General features: G+C 37.1%; 1 protein-coding gene across 3 annotated transcripts in view; it reads left to right on the top strand.

The window, feature by feature from the left end:
• ASAP2 (ArfGAP with SH3 domain, ankyrin repeat and PH domain 2) overlaps nucleotides 1-19,483 on the top strand; it is an 89,838-nt gene that overhangs the window by 55,899 nt on the left and 14,456 nt on the right. For all 3 annotated transcript variants that reach the window (XM_052698451.1, XM_052698460.1, XM_052698442.1), the window contains exons 10-22: nucleotides 3,661-3,764; nucleotides 3,874-3,943; nucleotides 8,003-8,090; nucleotides 9,140-9,188; nucleotides 9,298-9,464; nucleotides 10,783-10,916; nucleotides 11,556-11,650; nucleotides 13,194-13,383; nucleotides 13,516-13,601; nucleotides 13,826-13,941; nucleotides 14,411-14,478; nucleotides 15,197-15,310; nucleotides 19,010-19,265. In XM_052698451.1, the coding sequence (XP_052554411.1) occupies nucleotides 3,661-3,764; nucleotides 3,874-3,943; nucleotides 8,003-8,090; nucleotides 9,140-9,188; nucleotides 9,298-9,464; nucleotides 10,783-10,916; nucleotides 11,556-11,650; nucleotides 13,194-13,383; nucleotides 13,516-13,601; nucleotides 13,826-13,941; nucleotides 14,411-14,478; nucleotides 15,197-15,310; nucleotides 19,010-19,265 (1,537 nt within the window). The remainder of the gene's footprint in view (nucleotides 1-3,660; nucleotides 3,765-3,873; nucleotides 3,944-8,002; nucleotides 8,091-9,139; nucleotides 9,189-9,297; nucleotides 9,465-10,782; nucleotides 10,917-11,555; nucleotides 11,651-13,193; nucleotides 13,384-13,515; nucleotides 13,602-13,825; nucleotides 13,942-14,410; nucleotides 14,479-15,196; nucleotides 15,311-19,009; nucleotides 19,266-19,483) is intronic.

Genomic DNA, 19,483 nt, shown 5'->3' with positions numbered 1-19,483 from the left:
ATTTTTCACAGCTGTGCTATAGGAGAGGCTGCCTGCAGGAGGTTCTGGCAGATAGATCTGCTGGAGAGCGTGTGGGACTGTAATAGATAGTGATAGGTCACTGAAAAATCCTCCTGGAAGTGATGCCACAAATGTGGGAGAACCTTTTGGAAAGCTCTAAGGGCTTTCTGGCAGCTTTGTGCAGAGGGATATGGGCAGTCTCAACACTTGCTACATGGGAGCTGTGAAATAGCTAGCCAAAATTTTCCATGTAAAATTTAAAGCACCTTCTTTGGAAAGCTCTATTGCATTCAGAGAGTTGGGCTGATAGCTAGGTTTATAGGATCTCTCTTGCCAGTAGAATCACAGAGTGGCTTGGGTTGGAGGGACCCCAAGGATCATAAAGTTAACCTCCCTCACCCCCCACCACAGGCAGGGCCTCCAACCTCCAGATGTGGTACTAAGCCACGTTGCCCAGGGCCCCATCCTGATCTTCAGCACCTCCAGGGACAGAGCATCCACAGCTTCTCTGGGCAGCCTGTTCCAGCACCTCACCACTTCCTCTGTAAAGAAGTTCCTCCTGATAATCTAAACCTTTCCTCCTTGAGCTTAAACCCCCTTGTCCTATCACTGTCTACATTTGTAAAACATTGATTCCCCTCCTGTTTACAATCCCTTTTAAAATATTGGAAGGCTGCAATGAGGTCTCCCCAGAGCCTTCTCCTCACCAGGCTGAACAAGCCCAGCTCCCTCTGCCTGTATTTGTAAGAGATGTGCTCCAGCTCTCTGTTCATCTTCATGGCCCTCTGAACCCTTTCCAACAGCTCCACATCTTTCCAGTATGGGGGACCCAGAACTGGATGCAGTACTTCAGATTGGGGCCCAGTAGTCAGAAATTATCCTTACAGAGTACCGTTGTCACATTCATTTAATTTTTAGTTGTGTAATTAAGCTTTATTTAGAAATCTTCATGAGATTTTGAAGGAAATCATTATGAACCTGTTTATGGTCAGAGAAGTGATTCACTATAAACAAGCTGCAATGAAATGACTCACCTTTTCTTGTACTTTTCAAAGCTGATAAAGCGAACAAAGATCAGCCAGTCTGGCTTGTGTTTTTCAATCTGTCCTGATCTTAGTATGTTCAAGAGAGATTTAAAACAGCAATAATCTGCTTTAGTTTTAATGTCCTACAGCCTGCAGTGCTTTATTTCCTCTCGTAGGTCATGTGCCTTGCTCCTGCTTCTCCATGGCAGCCATGGGGTCAACTGTCTGTGATTTGTTCTCCTGCTGTGTGAAATATACTAATCAGGAAAAAAAAAAAGCAAAAATAAAAGGATGAGCCCACACATGGGAAAGGGATGCTTACATTGTCTGGAAGGATGTTAATTGTGGTGGAGATCGGTCGTATGGCATAATGTCTTTCAGAAGCTAGACCAGAATCACGAACTTACTTGTCCAGAGGCTGTGGAAAGCCATCATCTGGAAATCACATAGCATACCATTAATTTGGTCACTGCCTGAACCAGGGATTTAAAATTGGAAGTCTTTTACTCTTGTCCTTAACCCCCGTCGTGAAAGAACACTGAATTTATAAAGATCCTGTTCATAGAAATGAATGTGTGGAAATACACGTCATCTACAGCAGCTTCCTCTCTAGTTGAAATAAGGCAGGAAGCTTGTATCATTGACTTGCCAGTCTGGCCAAACATAGCAACTGAGAGTAAACAACAGCTGAAGGGAGGTAGTTGAAATGCAGAAAATGTTCCACAAAAAGGAGCAGCATGATCTTAAGTAATGGGAATTCTACTCAGGGCAGGTGTTGGAGGCCATCTGAAATCTCTGTATAATTGAGGATGTGGAGAACTGAAATTAATTTCCTGTAAGGCTTCTAATCTGTTTGGGAATGGAGTTCTTCTACTGAAGCAAGACAATAATGGGAGGCAGAGATTAAGGCATTGCTAGGATATAATAGGCAGTGTCTGATCAGATATTCTTCAGAAGTCAGTAAATGTACATATGCAATGCTTCTTAATCAGTGATAGGAATTCTTTTCAAATGTTTACATGTTTGGCAGTTGGAGTGCAAAACCAAATAATTCTTTATAAACAGACTAAGGAAGAATGATAAACATACTGACTTAAATCTGAACGGATGCTTTGTCAGGCATGGTCATTTTAAGTGGTGGTTTTGCAGTACCTTTGAAAGCTACGTGTGCATGCTGTTGCTACCTGATACAGCTTCCTACAGCACTAGCCAAGAGACAGGGACATGGGCACAGGCTGCTTCTGCCAAAAAAAGAACAGCTGGACTCTGCAGCCTTCAGCTCAGCCCGTGGTTCTCAGCAGGTGGTTCTCTCCAGGCCTGCATTCAGGATGAGCTGGCATCTTGCAGCTGGGAGCTGTGGGGTTAGGCTGGAAGCATGCTGAATGGGGCTTGTAGGTGGTGGCTCTGTCCCTGCCATGTTTCTCACTGCTGTTGCCATTACTGTTGAGGAGGAATTTGTTCTTAGTTTTAGTTGGTTTTTTTTTTCCCACTACTTATACCTGGAGGTATCTCTTAGGCTAAGGAAGTCCGTGAAGCTAATGGTAACTAGAGAGAAATAATGTTTTAAATGCATGCTTCTTAGATTACTGTAGATTTTATCATGTGTACGCTCTGGAAACCCAAACCTAATGTATCTTATGACCATACTCCTCATGTATCTGAGACATACTATCTCATCTTTTACAAAAGAGGATTTTTATCAAGTTTGTGAGTTTATGTCTTACTTGCTCTGAAGGTTTTGTTTGTATTAGCTCAGATAGTCATTAAAGTGAGCTATTTTCTTTGGGATTGTTCTATTTTTCTTGCTCTACTTATATGCTGTATATAATCAAGGTGTCTTACATCAGTATAGCAAAAATAGAGAAGAAAACAATAAATATTATAAATCCTAGTCAGTGTGGGTGCATGCATTACAAAGTCCATTGCATCATGCTGCTGCTGCTGCTGCTGCTCATACAGCATGTCATATCTGATTTTTCATTACGAGGTTCTTGTTTGTTTTTTAATGAACTGGACTCTTGCAGCAGGTGGGTCCTTTATCAGTAGTTTTGAGAGCAGTTGGAATGGTTCAGTTTACTCCTTCCTGTCACAGCATTCTGCTGCATTCAAGATGTTTTGGTTTGGTTTAGATTAGTCTTACAGAAAAAAACTTTACAGTTTTACCTACTAATTCCTGTATGCCTCCTGAGCTGTGTTTCTAGTAAGTCTCTCGCTTTTCAAAGAGAATAGCTTGACTCAGTTTCCACAAGGAAAACCATCTCAAATTTATTTATGTGTTTTTATTTTTTACAATGAAAGAGCACACTAGGAATTGCAGCTAATAATAATCCTTAGTTTGTATGAACTGCAGGGTTTGCATGAATTGGAAAGCCCATTGCTCTGGTTAAAAACATAAAGGCAGTAGCAAAGCTAAGTAAAAGCAAAGGGATTTTAGGAGTCATTTCTAGTACCTTTCAAAGTATCTTCTGTGTCCTCTGAAAAAGAAATTGTGTTTTTCTCCTCGTTGGAGGAAATGTGTGCTTTGATTAGCCTGTCGGATTAGAGCAGAAGGGAAGGCTCTGAAACTCATTAGTAAGATGGATATTTTGGTTGAAAATGTGGAATGGAATACAAATTGCTGTTCTTTGTATTTCAGGATTCTCAGATTCGTCAGAGTACAGCTTACAGTTTACATCAGCCTCAGGGAAACAAGGAACATGGCACTGAACGAAATGGGAGTCTGTACAAGAAAAGTGATGGGTAAGTACTGCTGGGTTCTAGTAGGGAAAAGTATGTCTTAAGACCAAAGTAATGTAATAATGTATTAAAAATTGAATCATTTTTTCTTTTTTCCCTCTCTTTAAACCAGAATCAGAAAAGTGTGGCAGAAAAGGAAGTGCTCAGTTAAAAATGGTTTTCTTACAATTTCCCATGGTACAGTAAGTATTTGTTTACAGTATTTTATGTACATGGTTGCTAATACAAAAAGACAAATATGCTGGTCTATATTTATAATCTGGAGTTAGCTACATTCCTGATGCAGTGTTTTGAATATGATGGATACATTTTTCTAAGGCAGTGTTTCAGAAATATATCAAGACATACACAGTATCTAAAAATACAGCTGCTTTAATGCTAATGACTGCTAATGGAAAAAAAAAAAAGTTTTCTTTTTAAGGACTGATTTTATTCTTATAACTGTTCATATTTTACCAGACTACCTAAAAATTAAATTTTAACTTCAGTATGTGGAAGAGATATGGTTGGGTGTTAGCTGTCTTCTACTTGTGGGTAAAACAACTTTTATGTTTACGAGACAATCTAAAAGAATGTTGAATCTCTTCTCTCACTTAAATTTGCTGCTGTATGATACTCTGTTATGAAGGTAACTTTCTGGAGAGTAACTACTGAAGAAAAGTAACTTTGAAGCCAAAGTCTAGCAGAAAGATGAAAGAGAATGCATTAAAGGCTTCTTTTTCTTTGCTACCAATATTTACAGTGTAGTAACTTTTAATGCTTTATACTTAAAACTTTAAACTTTGGGCTTTCCTACTTCCTAACTTTTACACTTGGCTTTGAACTCAGTTATTTCCCCTTTCCCTTACCTTTCTCTTTTTTAGTTTGCTTTCTTGAAACTTAGGTTTCTTAGAGCAAAAATCAAGTCAGTGGCAGTATTTCCCATTCTTTGTCCAATAAACAGTCCTGTTTCTTGATCCTCTTATGAACCCTTTTGCTCTTTATCTTGTTATGCCTGTTGCTATGACTACAAATTGACCCTGGCAGCAAAAATGAATCAATCCCACATTTGTGCATATAACCAGAAGCTGTTGCTTTTTGAATTGACAGCCAGGAGCTAGGGAGTGCAAAAGAGTCACTGCTCTGACTTTGGAATTCTCCTCTCTGTTTGAGTGTGCCCTTGCTAGAGTAAAATCTGTCAGTATTTCTATACTAATGTCTCTGTGTCCTGTCACTGGACTTGTCATTGAATGTGCGACAACAGGAGTGGACTTGGGGCAGCTTAAAGGTAGCAGAGTCTACAAAATCCACTTGTAGAGCAAAATGTTCAGACTTCTATGTACAAGTGCACTTACTGAGTTCTACCAAGACACCGATTCTATATATGAGTTTTCTACCAGATGGTCATACATTGTTAGGAATTCTAAGTTCCCACTGAAATCTGTGCAGCTGTAGCTGGGAATCAGTTACTTAAATTAGATACTTAAATGTGGGGTTAGCTGTGTAGGTTTCACAAGTGTGGTTTTGATCTTCTTTTAATAAAAAAAATTAGAAGAGTATCTTCTCATTTTAAAACCACTTCTGTTTTTCCTTATTTGCTATGTTTCTCCATATGCACTGGTGGCAGCTCTGTGCAAAATAAATAAATAAATGAATAAATAAATCTACACGTACGTCATAGACACTGAAATGGGTAGTGGCAATTTCTATTTCTTAAGGATTTTCTGGGCTACTCTGAGTAACTTCTGAGATTTTTGGAGCAACAGCATGGATTTCCAAGCTGATACGGTGCTGATACCGTATCAACTAAAATATGATGTGCCATCATCTCTTCCCAGCTGTTCATCAAAATGAACCATTTCTCAGAAATTCAGTAGTCAGTTTTGTTTACTCCGTTAAATAAAAACGTATAAGTTTCTTCCCTTTAAAGGTTACATTTTCTTCATGGGGTTTTCCACTTTGGTCTTGTAACTTTCCTTTTTTGGGTTAGTTTCTACAACAGCTATCTTCAGGCAGTTCCACATGCTTTATTCTCACCCACATTTCCCTGTCAAGTGGTCTGCTGTTATGGATGGGGAAAGTATGATTTCTTCTAACCCAGCTATAATGTTGAACATGCCTGTATCAGAGTATGTGCAGGACCTGGATTTTTAGGCATCTTCAAATAAATTAGTATTCATGGAGCAGTGTGCAAGATAAAGATTGCTGAAAAATAGACACTACTTCTTAGTGTAATTTTTAGCAACTGGAATGTTTTTTGACATCTACCTGACTACAATTTAACATACTCAGATGAGTAAAACAATAACAGAGACCAACTGAACAATATAAACAGGAATTCACAAATGGCTTCAGGATCAAGAAGCACAAAGGTAGAAACTTGAAGATTCATGGTTTGGGTTGGAAGGGCCCCCAGGAATCAAGTTCTAACCCCCCTGCCACAGGCAGGGCTGCCAGCCACTAGATCGAGTAATGGATCAGATTGCCCACTGCCCCATCCAGCCTGGCCTTGAACACCTCCAGGAATGGGGCATCCACAGCCTCTCTGGGCAGCCTGTTCCAGCATCTCACCACTCTCTCAGTAAAAAAAAAAAACTTACCCTCAAAGATTCCCCAAAGATAGTTTGAGTTTCCGGAGAGTAAATGGTATTTGGTTGTGTTCTGCAAATAGAAGACTATGAAAGTTCTACTATCAAGGAATTTTGTTATGGTTTTGGTCCTGGACATTAAATACGTTAGAAATGTATACACTGGAAAGCTTACTGCTATGGCAACTAAGTATATTTAAGTATAACTCAAAACATGAGCTCAAAGTGTCATTTTGAAGATGCGTTCTTGCATCTTCATATTTCTAGTGTCAAAGAACTCTTGTTGCTCATAGGGTAAAATAATGAAAGCTGTGTATCATTTTACAACTAAAATGAATGTCTGTAATTTGATAAGCTGTTCACTAGGCAGAGAATACAATGTGGTTCTCAATTAATTGTCATTTTAGTGCTTCCAAAACCTCTCATGGGTACAATTTAGTTGACACTGCCCAGCTAGTGTCCTGGAGGTTTCAAAACATGCATGACTTTATGTTATGTTTGGTGGCTGGGTTGGGCAAAGAATGAGCTTGCTTGTTTCCAAGGGGGCTATAACACTTTTTTTTCTTAAACAGGAAAAAGTACGTAGTAGTTTCCCTTATGTTCTTCCATGGTTCTGATGTCTCACTGACCTTCGAATAGAATTCTGTTGTTTTCCATTTTTGGCCAGCTGCAACATTTTCTCATATTGTTTCAAGGATTCTTCAGACTTGTTGTTCATTTCTTTTTTGAATGAAATGTTTCCATCAATAAATGTGGAAGATATTAAGAAGATCAACATCTCTTATGATTGATTGCAAGTCAATAACATTAAGTGATAGTTCAGCTTCATTTGATAATTTTTGTTCTTAGATGATTAAATCTTGTTTTAGCAACTTGATATGTTCAAAAGGTTAGAACGCAGCACTAAACACGGTAATGTATTTATGTGTGCTTCTGTCTTTACAGTAGTAATTTCTTAATTCCTAATTCATCAAGCCAAGCTTAAAAATAGCTGTATAGATCCTACTATGGATCTGGAAGACTGGTAGATTAAGGGAAAGAAGAGATTAGTACAGAATTGCTATTCGAAAAGTCTTTGTAGCCTTTATGAGACTTTTTGAAAAGGAAATTTGCTTATTCATTTTGCTTTTAATAAAGCACTGTGACTCCTTACTCATTTTTGCGCATGCTTGGTGCATAACTTTCGTGTGCAGACTTCTTAGTTTCCTTCAGTGTGGAAGGCTGGTGCAATGAGCTGTCTGCTGAGAGTCTTTCTTCACTGGTTATTGAAAATGTAGATTAATTAACTTTTTAAAACTAAATGTCTAAATGTTAGAAGCTTAAACTAAAGTAAAATGAATCTGTCTCTTTGTTATACTTGATGGTTTGAGATAAGTGATATTGGTTAGGTGATCGAAGGACTATCAAAGAATAATTAAAACGATATTTTCCCGTCCCCTCTTACAAAATGCTAGTGTTTGTCCAGTTATCAGTGAGCTAAATGTAAGAAAATGTGATTTACAAAGCCATTGTTCAGAAGAAAACATAATTAAAAACCTGGGTATCTTAAAAATTGAAGCAGCAGTCATTCGTCAAGTCTTTCTGGCACGCTGGATGTTATCCTATGTTTTGGGACTGCAGGGCTCAGTCGGTATTAATATACTAAAACTTGTATCTTGTTTTATCTTTAAATAGGCTAACCGACCTCCAGCAAAGCTCAATCTGTTAACCTGCCAAGTGAAAACAAACCCAGAGGAGAAAAAATGTTTTGACCTCATATCACGTAGGTTTGTTGTTTCGGTTTTTTTACTTGCAGTTAACACTAAAGGATTTTGCTTCGTTTCTGAAGATGTTTCAATGCTGAAGTAAAATGCTAAAGAATGCTAAAATGAATTACAATAAAGGAAGGGCTTTATGAAGTGCCCTTCCTAGGACAGTTTACCATTTCACCCTTGTAGCGTAATGCAAGTTAACTGCACCTGTGTCTTTGGAAAACTGCTTGTTTTTAGAGCTCTGTTGTTCCTTCGTTCCATATCATTTTGTGCCCCTTACCAAGAGTAACAATACTTTTGCTTTGACATTACTCTGCTTATGTCCTTTCGTGCTCCTCCACACTCCCCCCACAATTTTTGTACCTTAGGAATTTTCAGCATAAAATATCTTTCTGTCACCAGTTCTACTCATCTACTCTACATCAACTATTCTAATTTTAAAGCCAACCACATCAGTGAGCTGTGCTGTCATTTCTTTTTTGACTTAAAACGTGTCATGCGTTTTTATTGGATTAGTACAGTGTGATACCAGTGCTTAGAACCATGAAAGTAGTAGTAAATAGAACTTTTTGTTCTATGTAGTTGAAAAAGCTTAGGGCTTATCATGATGGTATCTTTTTCTTGAATTGTGTCTTGTAACTTTGTGTCTGCTTGGTTTGCATTTGTTGATTATTTGGAAGAACGTTGAAATCTTTTCTTAGATACATTGATGAACTCAAGTATGGAGTCTGTATTCTAGACACACTCCTCCTTGCACCCAACAAAACTTCAGACTTAAGATTACTAAGGATGTATCTAGAATATGGAAACTTTCCCCAGGTGCTTGTGCAGGAAAAGCTCAGCTCTGAAGACAGGTTTCTGTTTAAAGAGGAACAAATACTCATATGTAAACACAGATGAGCTAACTGTACCCAGTATGAGTGAAACGTGATGAGTAGGCTTTTAGCCTGTCAGTACTCCAGGGATGAGACTAGAGAGTCAAACGTAATCAATTTTAGATTTTTCTGAGTTTTCTGCAAAAACAGTTTTGTAATCAGTGTGTGAAATATTTATTATGCAGATGACAGGACATACCACTTCCAAGCTGAAGATGAACAGGAATGTCAAATGTGAGTTACTTCCCTAATTTTATTTCTGATGTTTGTGTCCAACTCAGACATTACCTTGAACTTTAGAAGTGCTGAAACATTTAATAGCAAAATATTCCTGCCATTTTAGATGGACATCTGTTCTACAAAACAGCAAAGAGGAAGCTTTAAATAATGCATTCAAAGGAGATGATAACACAGGAGAAAATAATATTGTCCAGGAACTGACAAAAGAAATTATATCTGAAGTCCAAAGGATGACTGGAAATGATGTGTGTTGTGACTGTGGAGCACAAGGTGATTCAATTAAGCATATTTCTAATAGGTAAAACTGTTGTGTATCATGAGAGTGATATTTGACACTTTCACTACTACTGCTTATCTCACAAAGATTATAGATGGAGTAGAATATGCTAATAATTTAATTTACACTGTTTTAGTAAGATTGATTTGTTGTATGCATATTTTGAGTGGAGGGAAATTGTTACTGGAAAGGTAGCTTTTATGCGATGTGTTTTGTTAGTTGTTCCTGTTGCTGATATAAATCAATTGAGCTTTATTAGCTCACACCTTAGATAAGATTTGGGCAAATTTGGAGAACAGTAAGGTACTTGAATCATTTTCCTAATACAACGTTTTTCCCCTTTTTTTGTTTGAAAGTGAGCCAGGGTATTGGTCTAAGACTATTATTTATTTGGAAGAGAATGCACTTGCTGACTGTAGTTTGCTGCATTGAGTTTTGTTGATCTGTGATTTTCTGCTTTTATGCTTTTTAAATTCCTGCTGTTTGCTGTGCTATTTTATGTTAGAGAGGCACTGCAGGACTTGGGCTTTTTGATCTGACGCTTTATCTGAAAACATCAGTTCTGAACCAGTCTGCATTTTTATAGATGAGTAACTTCCAGCAATAGATACGTGTAGAATTGTGAGAAATGTCAATCCTGCTGTCTTTAAAGATGATTCTAAATATCTGCTGTCACATGTTATAAAATAATTTTAAGCATTAAGATTATTTTAAAATAAATAATTTCAAGCAGCCTAAGTATCCTGAAATTATTTCCTTAACTGGAAAATAATAGGATATAACAAGAATGCAAAATAGCAGGAAAAAGGGCAAGGAAGGGTAACGAATGATAGTTGAGTGACAGTGCATTGTAGTGTGGTACTGTATGTATGCTTCTTAATCACTGCTGCTTCACATAAACTAAAACATACTGGAAATAAAGAGAAAAACTCTAAGGCATTGTTAGTTTAGTTTCCATTGCACCTAAAGCGACCTCTTTAAGAATCAGTGACATTTTATTGGTGTGTTATAAAAGAATGGTGTTCCAAGAATTGTAATTACTGAAAGCTGTGGAAAATGACAAGCTAGACTATCTCAGCAGCTTTCTTTACAAACACAAAATTATAAAAAATGTGTTTCCACTGCTTACCCCATAGAAAATCCTGGCTTATGATTCTCAATAGAGAAGATTAAAAAGCATAAATACTGGAATCTGATAATTTATGTATGATAATCTTATTTTTTCTAGGAGATCATTACTGTGTATTACATTTTCTAGAATGAAGTCATTCCCATAAATAATTTTAATCCTGTGAGTACTTTTTGTTTCAGATCCTACCTGGCTTTCAACAAATTTGGGAATTCTAACTTGCATTGAATGCTCAGGAATCCATAGAGAACTTGGTGTTCACTATTCCAGAATGCAATCACTTACATTAGATGTGCTTGGAACATCTGAACTTTTGGTAATTAAATTGCTTTTATTGACTTAGGTAATACTGAAAATACTTCCAAAACAAGTGTGTTTTGATATATTGTTCCAATCTTGAAAATCATCTCTGGTAGCGTAATTTAAGAAGACTTAGATATCAAGATTTAAGGAACCTCATGGAATATGTTGTCTTTCTGTAAACTTTGCCTGATCTTAGAATTCTAATTAATAAAGGCTTAATATTTTTGTTTTCCGAGTCTTCCTACTCTTGGTTGCTCTTCAAATGGCTGTTTGACATACAAATATAAATATGCCTCTGAGATTAAAAATTGAAGGAGTCTGCAAATACTTAGCATGTTAAAATTCTAAAGATGCTGAATAATTAGTCATCAAAGGAAAAAAATTGTGTGTTTGGCTTTGATATACAGAGAGGTAACTGCTATCAGCTGCCCTTTCAGTTTGTTTGTCTGTTAAATCCCAGTTGAAAACTGTTGTCCAATAGCTTACCATGATTGGTTCTTGATCACTGATATAGTAGCAGAAATAAAAACAAGAAACTAGAAGTCCTGGCTACCATTCTCTCTTGTCCTCCCTCTAGTATGTGCATGTCCAGTGACTGAACAAATCTTAAGTGAATTGTGGATGTTTGCTTTTGGTTTTGTTTTTTTACCAGCTTGCAAAGAATATTGGGAATGCTGGTTTTAATGAAATTATGGAATGCTGTCTGCCAGTTGATGAGATGGTCAAACCTAATCCAAGCAGTGATATGTAAGTAAAAAGCTACTTACTGGAAAAAAGGCAGGCATGTTATTTGGCATTGCTAATGACTTGTCCCATTATGGTTTGTGCCAGCACACCATGAAAGATGTGTGATATCTTAAACTTATAATCATGGAGTAAGCTTTCATTTTTTTCTTGATGCTTTACATAGTTGTTTTATTGAATTTTATCTGCTTGTAATTTCCATAATAGAATTCTATTACCAGCTCTCCAAGTCATGAGTTGTGAAACAAGAAGAAATACGAGATTACCCATTAAGGAATTTTAAAGACATACAAGGGCACAAGGATCTGAATTTAAACCAAAACTATTTATTTTGTGCTTTTTTAATACAAAATAGAAGTGAGAATGAAGTGAGCATTTTATCTGACAGGTACTAAATACCTGTTTTGTAGAGACTCTGCCCAGGACCCCAGTCTGTAACTGTATGGAATAAGGAGAGAACATTTAACTGAATTCCTCGAAAACACTGAACTGTGATGGCAGAGACACAGCAAGGACAGCTGCCAACTTGGCTGTATAGGAGAGCTGGTAAACAATGTAGAAACAAACCCAGAAGAGCGGCTTTGGATAACACTATTTATATGTTATCTACACTTCCACCATTCTGACATAGCCAGTATAAAATGCTTCAGTTAAAATAATTTTGACTACTTCTATCCATAATTTAAAAAAAAAAAATATTGATAATTAAAATTGCTCTCACTGAATGCTAAATCAGTAGCATAGAATACTTTAAAAAATGAACCTGAAAAGAGGCACTTTTTAAAATAAAGAAGGAACACAATTCTCTTCTTCAGGGGCAAAAGCTATCCATTAGTTCAGTCTGTTGTTCATCGATTTTTTTATTTTGTATTCTTCCTTTTGCCCATTGTTGTAATGTTGAAGATGATACATTTTGTCTTTGTCTAACGCCTTCTGAGCAATGTTATGTACATCCCAAGAGCTGATAAGGAGTTAGGCTTATGAGAGTCGTGCCAGGTCTTGTCTTACTGTGATGGGAAGAAGAATCGTCATTTGTCAGTTATGTATTAGCAGCATAAGAGGTAATTCCTAAATGGTAGTTTTCATCTCAGTGTGGAGGTGAAACTAAAAACTCTGCTACATTCTCTCTGTTCTGGCTGTGGCAAACAGTTGCTTTACAGACCACAGTCACTGCAGTGAACATAGATTGAAGGCCTGGATAGTCTGACCAGACATAGACTTTTGTGTCCCATGTCTTCCATTCCTTTCCAGCACGCGGAGGAGTACAAGTCAGGAAAACATCAACCTGAAAGACTGTTGCTAGCAAAACAGATTTATGAAGCTTTGATTCAGAGGGAAAAAAACTTATGGTCTGTTTTGATATTGGCTAATTAATCTTCTGTGGTTCCATTTCATCTTGAAAATATGAGATGCCATATCTTAGATGAATATTTTAAGAAGAATAATGAGAAATACAGGCTTTCTCAGCTGTTATTTCAAATGACTTGCATGGATCTATGGAAGTTCTAACTGAAAAAATATAACAGTAAACTATATTCAATTTCAGGAATGCAAGAAAAGATTATATTACTGCCAAGTATATTGAGAGAAAATATGCAAGAAAAAAGCATGCTGACAATGCAGCTAAATTGCATGCTCTTTGTGAAGCTGTCAAGTCAAGAGACATTCTTGGATTAGTTCAAGTGTATGCTGACGGTGTAGATCTCACAGAAAAAATCCCACTGGCCAATGGACATGTAAGTGTGGCAATTTTTAGTAGAAAAAAAGGTTATTAAAAAGTGCAGTATGCTCTTATAATTAAAAAGGACTTTGTTTTCTAATGAAGATAAGATTTTAAGTGCTGCTCTGTACGCTTATGTTATTCCTAGGAGCAAGATGAAACAGCACTCCACCTCGCTGTTAGATCAGTTGATAGGACGTCCCTCCACATAGTTGACTTTTTAGTGCAGAACAGGTGAGTTTGTTGAAAATATTATAATGTTATTGACTCTGCTTTTCTGTCAAGTAATACTTTAAATTATTTTTATTATCTAATTTTATTGTTTAAAAATGTAATGTAGTTTTATTATGCAAAACGTAATTTTATTATTTAAAAATCTTGTAATGATAAAGGCTTATTGATACAGTGTAAGAAAGTGATTTTAATCAGCATTCCCTTTCTTCCTCATACTCCAACAGTGGCAATCTAGACAAGCAGACGTGTAAAGGTAGTACAGCCCTCCACTACTGCTGTCTGACCGACAACGTTGAGTGCCTCAAATTGCTGCTGAGAGGGAAAGCTTCCATTGAAATAGGTAAAAGGGTAATGTGTACTTCAATTTCATATTTGTCACTGCTGCAGATAAGAAAAACACAAGGGTGGAATACATGCTTTTTCTCCTCACCTGTTTTAACAGCTCTGTGAATAGTAATTGTTTGAAAAAATCAATATTCATTGCTTATTTCAAGTTTAAATTGACCTGTGCATTGTACTTGTTTTTAAACAAATCTTGGTAAGCGTTGAGATTTTCGACTGACATCTGGCCTAATTATACACTGCCCTTTCATGGCCATCATTGCATGTGTGTGACACATTGACTTGCTACTGCTTATCATATTCACTGGGCTGGTCTTAGTTGGACCTACATACAAAAGAAAGAAATGAATTCTAGGTTGTGTTGGTATATTACTTCATTATGTGCTTGCAGGTATATCTTTGTCTTTAGCAATGGACAGTAATAATGACTTCTATTGTCCTATCTTTCTTTTCTTGATATAATGCAGCTAATGAATCAGGAGAGACACCACTTGATATAGCTAAGCGCTTAAAGCATGCTCACTGTGAAGAACTGGTAAGTGTGACATCTTTCCTTATGTTTGTTGACTTATAAGCAGAATTATGTCTGAATAAGTGCTTACAATTGAATATTCAACAAAAATTTTCCAGAGTAGTTTTCTGCTTAGGAAAAACAATAAATACTTTTAAGAATTTTTTTTTCTTAGAATCTTTGGAAATATTTTACTTGTTGGGGCCAAAGGATGGTTGTGATTGAGATATTGGAGTCCCATCCACAAAAATTTTGTCAGACAACCTATTGAAATTGAACCAGTAAAATACTTTTTAAGGGTTAAGGCCATAGAAATGAAGTTTGCTACCATCACTATGTCTGCTAAGCCTGGAAAATTGACTGATGGGGTCAGGGTGCCTTGATAAGTGAATCTGTTTCAAAACATCTGCCACTGCAGCTGATTTCTTTGACTTGCAGTTTCTAAGTTGAAGCAAATTGGTTGTGGTGTTTCTTGTCAGAAATTGGAGAGTGGGCCTGTAATGCAAAGACTGGTTCTTTTTGATTCCTTTGTGCTGTGGTTGGTCAGAGCATCACTGTTTGAACTTAACCCATTGTAATGGCTTTCCAAATTACTGAAGTTCGTTTCTAAAACAAAGTTGAAATTTGTACTTGGAAACCAGAACTCCTTCAATGTGTGGTTCTTGTTTGTTTTCAGTTATGGTGTTTTAAAAGTAAGTTCTGCATGTATCATAGGTGTCAACAGTCATGTTTTATTCCTCAGCTAACTCAAGCACTGTCTGGAAGATTTAATTCTCATGTTCATGTAGAATATGAATGGCGATTACTCCATGAAGACCTTGATGAAAGTGATGATGATGTGGATGAAAAGTTACAGGTTTGCATCACTATTAATTTTCTGTTCATGTATCAAGTGTAAGTAAGCTGTTCGTAATGCTCTCAGTAAGACTTCATACTGTGGGAATGAAGATACTGCAAAATGACATTTTGTGGTAAAATGCAGTAGCTTAAATGTTAGTTTCTTAAATTATCTATCTTCTGTTTAATGTAAAATGTTTTTTTTAAAAAAAAAAGACATCTGGCTAATTGCAGTCGGGTCATTGGTCATGTTTTCTTCTTAATGGAGTGAATATACATTCAGTACAGTTGTTATTTTTTTCAATATGTTAGAAATATGTAGGTCTTCTGATCTTGAAGCAGAAGTAACATGCAAGGAAAGGGCCATTACAAAGAGATATACCTTACAGTACCTCTTTGTTTTTGTGAAGCAGCTCCACTGATGGCTATAGTTTTGTTTTCAGTGGCACTAAACTTGTGCATTAAATTAAGCATTTTCAGTAATAGCGAGACTGTCTTAATTCTGTATCTTCCTGTGCAAATACCTTTTCTCTCCATTTTCATACTTCAAGTTTCAGTATTGGGGTGGTGCTACTGGGTCACAGAACTGCACAGAATGGCTGAGGCTGGGAGGGGCCTCTAAAGATGCTCTGGTCCAACCCCTCTGCCTGAGTGGGGTCAGCTAGAGGCTACTGCCCAGAATTATAACCAGATGGCTTTTGAAAATCTCCAAGGATGGTCACGTTACAAGTATTCATATTACAAAGTATTCCGACGCCATAGGAACTTGATTCCATTTAAAAATAACAACAAAAAAAACACATTTCCCAGTTTTGGGATCAACTTAAAAACTATTTAAGCACCTAAACATACAGACAGGGAACAAACTACTAAGCTTTGGTATCAGAACAACTTTGAAAAATGGCTTGCCAAGTAATTTGAAATGGTGCATAGGCTCCAAAATACGGCCTTCTGGAATGTACTCTATGTAGAAGTGTTATGTAGAAGTATTGAACAGATTTGTGTGTGTGTGTGTGCAGAGTTCTTACTGCTTGCACCTTTCTTGCTTTGTTTGAAGGCGCAAAAAATACCCAGGAGCAAGTACAATAGAGATGAGCAATATTTGCTGCTCTCTAGATGGTAGCACAACTATTTTTCTGTTGGAAGTAGCTAAGAAAAGAGTCCTTTATCCTATGGGCAGTTAAATTCAACTTTTCATTCTACAAATTTTGATATTCTAGCATATCTCCTGCAAAGTTCCCCGTATCAGGCAGGGTGTAAATTGCCAGTACTTCAATGATTAATAACATAAAACCAGATCTTGTATGTTGGGTTTTTTAATTTCTTTTCAGAAGTATTAAAACCTCACAGTCGTAGATTCATTCTTTCTTTTCCTTTCACAGACTGTGTTTAAAAATAGGCCATCAGATTTTTGGAACACTTGAATATTTTGGAAATTAATTTTGACATCAGCAGGTTTCCTCTGTTGCAAAATGTCCCTTTGGGAGGGTCCTGTCAGCAGAATTCTTCTCCCATGTCTTGTCCCCTTAGAGCAGGAGAGCTATTACCTCTGACAGTTGAACAAAGAAGTCAGAGTTAGCAAAGAAGAGTAAAAAAGCCACCACAAGTCCTCCCTTTCAACGAACAATTTTTACCTTTTGGGAATTTTCTTAAGATTTTTCTTGAGGATTTTGGTATATATGCAAGAATCTGTAATTTGTGGGCTGTTAAATCCAGTCTTTCTAGTATATCCAAACATTTGTGTATTTCTGTATACTGTGTCGCCATTCAGATGGTAACAGAAGTAATAGTGACCTTTTTGATAAAGCAGCTCAAAACTTTTTCCTGCAGTAAAACCTAGGTAGTTTACAACCAGATGTCTTCTCTGGGACACTGAGCCCTCTAAATTTCTTTTATAAATTTCGATCCATTTTTTTCTTCACTTTATTGTTGCCAGTTGCCTTCTGTGCCTGTTCTTTTTCTCTGGCCAGCCACTGACTTCCACCTCACCTAAAAGTTATCTGCTACTACTCAGCAGTGAGGCTGCTGTAATGAAATTGATTCTTCACTGCCCGCTATCAGTAGACTTATTCCACAGGGAATTTTGAAAGGAGATTAATGGCTATTAATCACAGGCTAGTGTCTGTGACTACACTGAATGCACTGATGCATATTGCTGTTGCTTTGCATCACGTGTGTGATCTGAATTCAGTTTGTAGGTGTCAGTGTATTAGTTGAACTTGTCTGTCTTTCTTTCAAATAAATTTTATCATCTTTGTCAGAAAGGACAATTTCTGAAATGGCAGCTCTTTTAGTCTAATCTGAGCCTAATCTGAAAGAAAGCAAACACAGTCCAGCTGATTTCTGCTACTATTCCACACCCAACTGTCTGATTCAGCCTCACTGTTTGCCTCCAATCTAGCTCAGAGTTGAGCCTGTATCAAGCTTTTTCAGTTTGTATCAAGCTGTTTCAGTGAAAGATAAGTCAGCAAAGCAAAAAATAAATCTAATGGTTTAGAAAGCAGAAGCAAGTGTGGGCTGAAATGAATGTCAGAACCAGGACAGAGGAGACATCAGGTAAGGAGAGGAGTCATCTAGCAAAGAGTGGCGCTGCTAAGCCAAAGGAGAGGCAGGGATTAGTGCAGATGGATGGCATTCACACTGTTTTGAGCTATCACATTGTGCTGTAACATGTCTAAAGGCCTGCCTGATCTTACATGATCTATCCAGAGAAGGCTGTGAATGTGTTCAGAGGAAACTTGATTGCCTATTCATAAGACTGTCAATGAAAGTCTATTCTGCTCAAATGCTTTTACTCTGAATAGTTATTTTAATTTCATACAGACAGTGCAGCTAAGTGTTTATCTAACACTGTTTCTAAAGTCTTATTTAATTACGCTCTCTGAACTGTGGAATGTTGCAACCACTCCTGCAATAGCCATATGAATTTTTTACTTGAGCTATTGTAATGGTTTGATAACAATAATTATCGTGCTTGCTGTTGAAACAGGAAAACTAACATTGCGTGTGTGGCAAACAGATAACTCCCTGCAGATCACAAGGAAAGCTAATTGGAGCTCATTTGATAACGTGCATAGGTTGAGTGGTGTTCTATCCCCTCTGCCAATTAGTTTTCCTACTGGTGCTGTTATTAGTGAGCTAAAAAGAGTTCATGAGAAGTCTGGGCTACTGATGTATTGTAGCTTGAGCTACAGGTAGAATACTCAGATGCAGTTCTGTCCTGTTTTTGAGATGAACCTCATTGGTTTGGGATCTCACGCTCCTGAACTTTGTATGAGGCTTGGATTCTTTGGTTGCTTGAACGTTTTTTGAAAAATATTACATGATATTTTTATGCAGGAACACTTGATCTATTCTGAATTTCTGTACTCATTACTACCTACAGCAGTATAGTTTGTATAGGCCTTTCAAGGTCCCTTCCAATCCCTGACATTCTGTGGTTCAGTGTGTATATACAGAATACAGTATTATTGTATAGGAGCATGCTACAAGAGAAAATGAAAGAACAACTTTTTGAAACGCAATTCACATGATTTTTTTTATTAACATGCACTTTTCCTGAAAGGTGAGGAGTATACATTCCAGATCATGTATTAGAAGCAATGAAAATGCATTTTAGAAGCGATTTGACTATCTTGGAATCAGTAACTTTCTATTAATAAGTAAAGTGAGTACAAATAACACAGTATCACTGAGCACTTCTGTTGTTGTATTAAAGCAACCCAGTCCTAATCGGAGAGAGGACAGGCCCGTCAGCTTCTATCAGCTTGGATCAAACCAACTTCAGCCTAATGTAGCATCGTTGGCAAGAGATGCAGTGAGCATTGCTAAGGATAAGCAGAGGGGATTTATGCCAAGTATACTGCAGAATGAAACGTACGGAGCAATACTCAGTGGCAGTCCGCCTCCCATTCAACCTTCAGTACCTGTTACAAGTAGTGCACCTCCTCTACCTCCAAGAAATATTGGCAAAGGTACTAACACTGGAAAATACGTTAGATGATTGGGACCGTGATCGTTTTTTTCTTTCATTTTCAAGTTTTCTTTTGCAGTTATTTTGAACAGGTAAGTATTGGAACAGTTTGTTGTTACCTTCATCTTGCATATTTGAAGTGAATCTGCACAACCAATTCTGAGTTTGATTTGCAGTGTAAGTGCAAGAAAGTACACAGCAGTGTGTGAGAAAACGATG

This window comes from Tympanuchus pallidicinctus, unplaced genomic scaffold (assembly GCF_026119805.1).
Source record: "Tympanuchus pallidicinctus isolate F22 unplaced genomic scaffold, pur_lepc_1.0 scaffold1, whole genome shotgun sequence".
NCBI lineage: Eukaryota > Metazoa > Chordata > Aves > Galliformes > Phasianidae > Tympanuchus > Tympanuchus pallidicinctus.
Note: the sequence above shows the minus strand (reverse complement) of the source record. Positions and strands in the feature narration are given on the sequence as shown.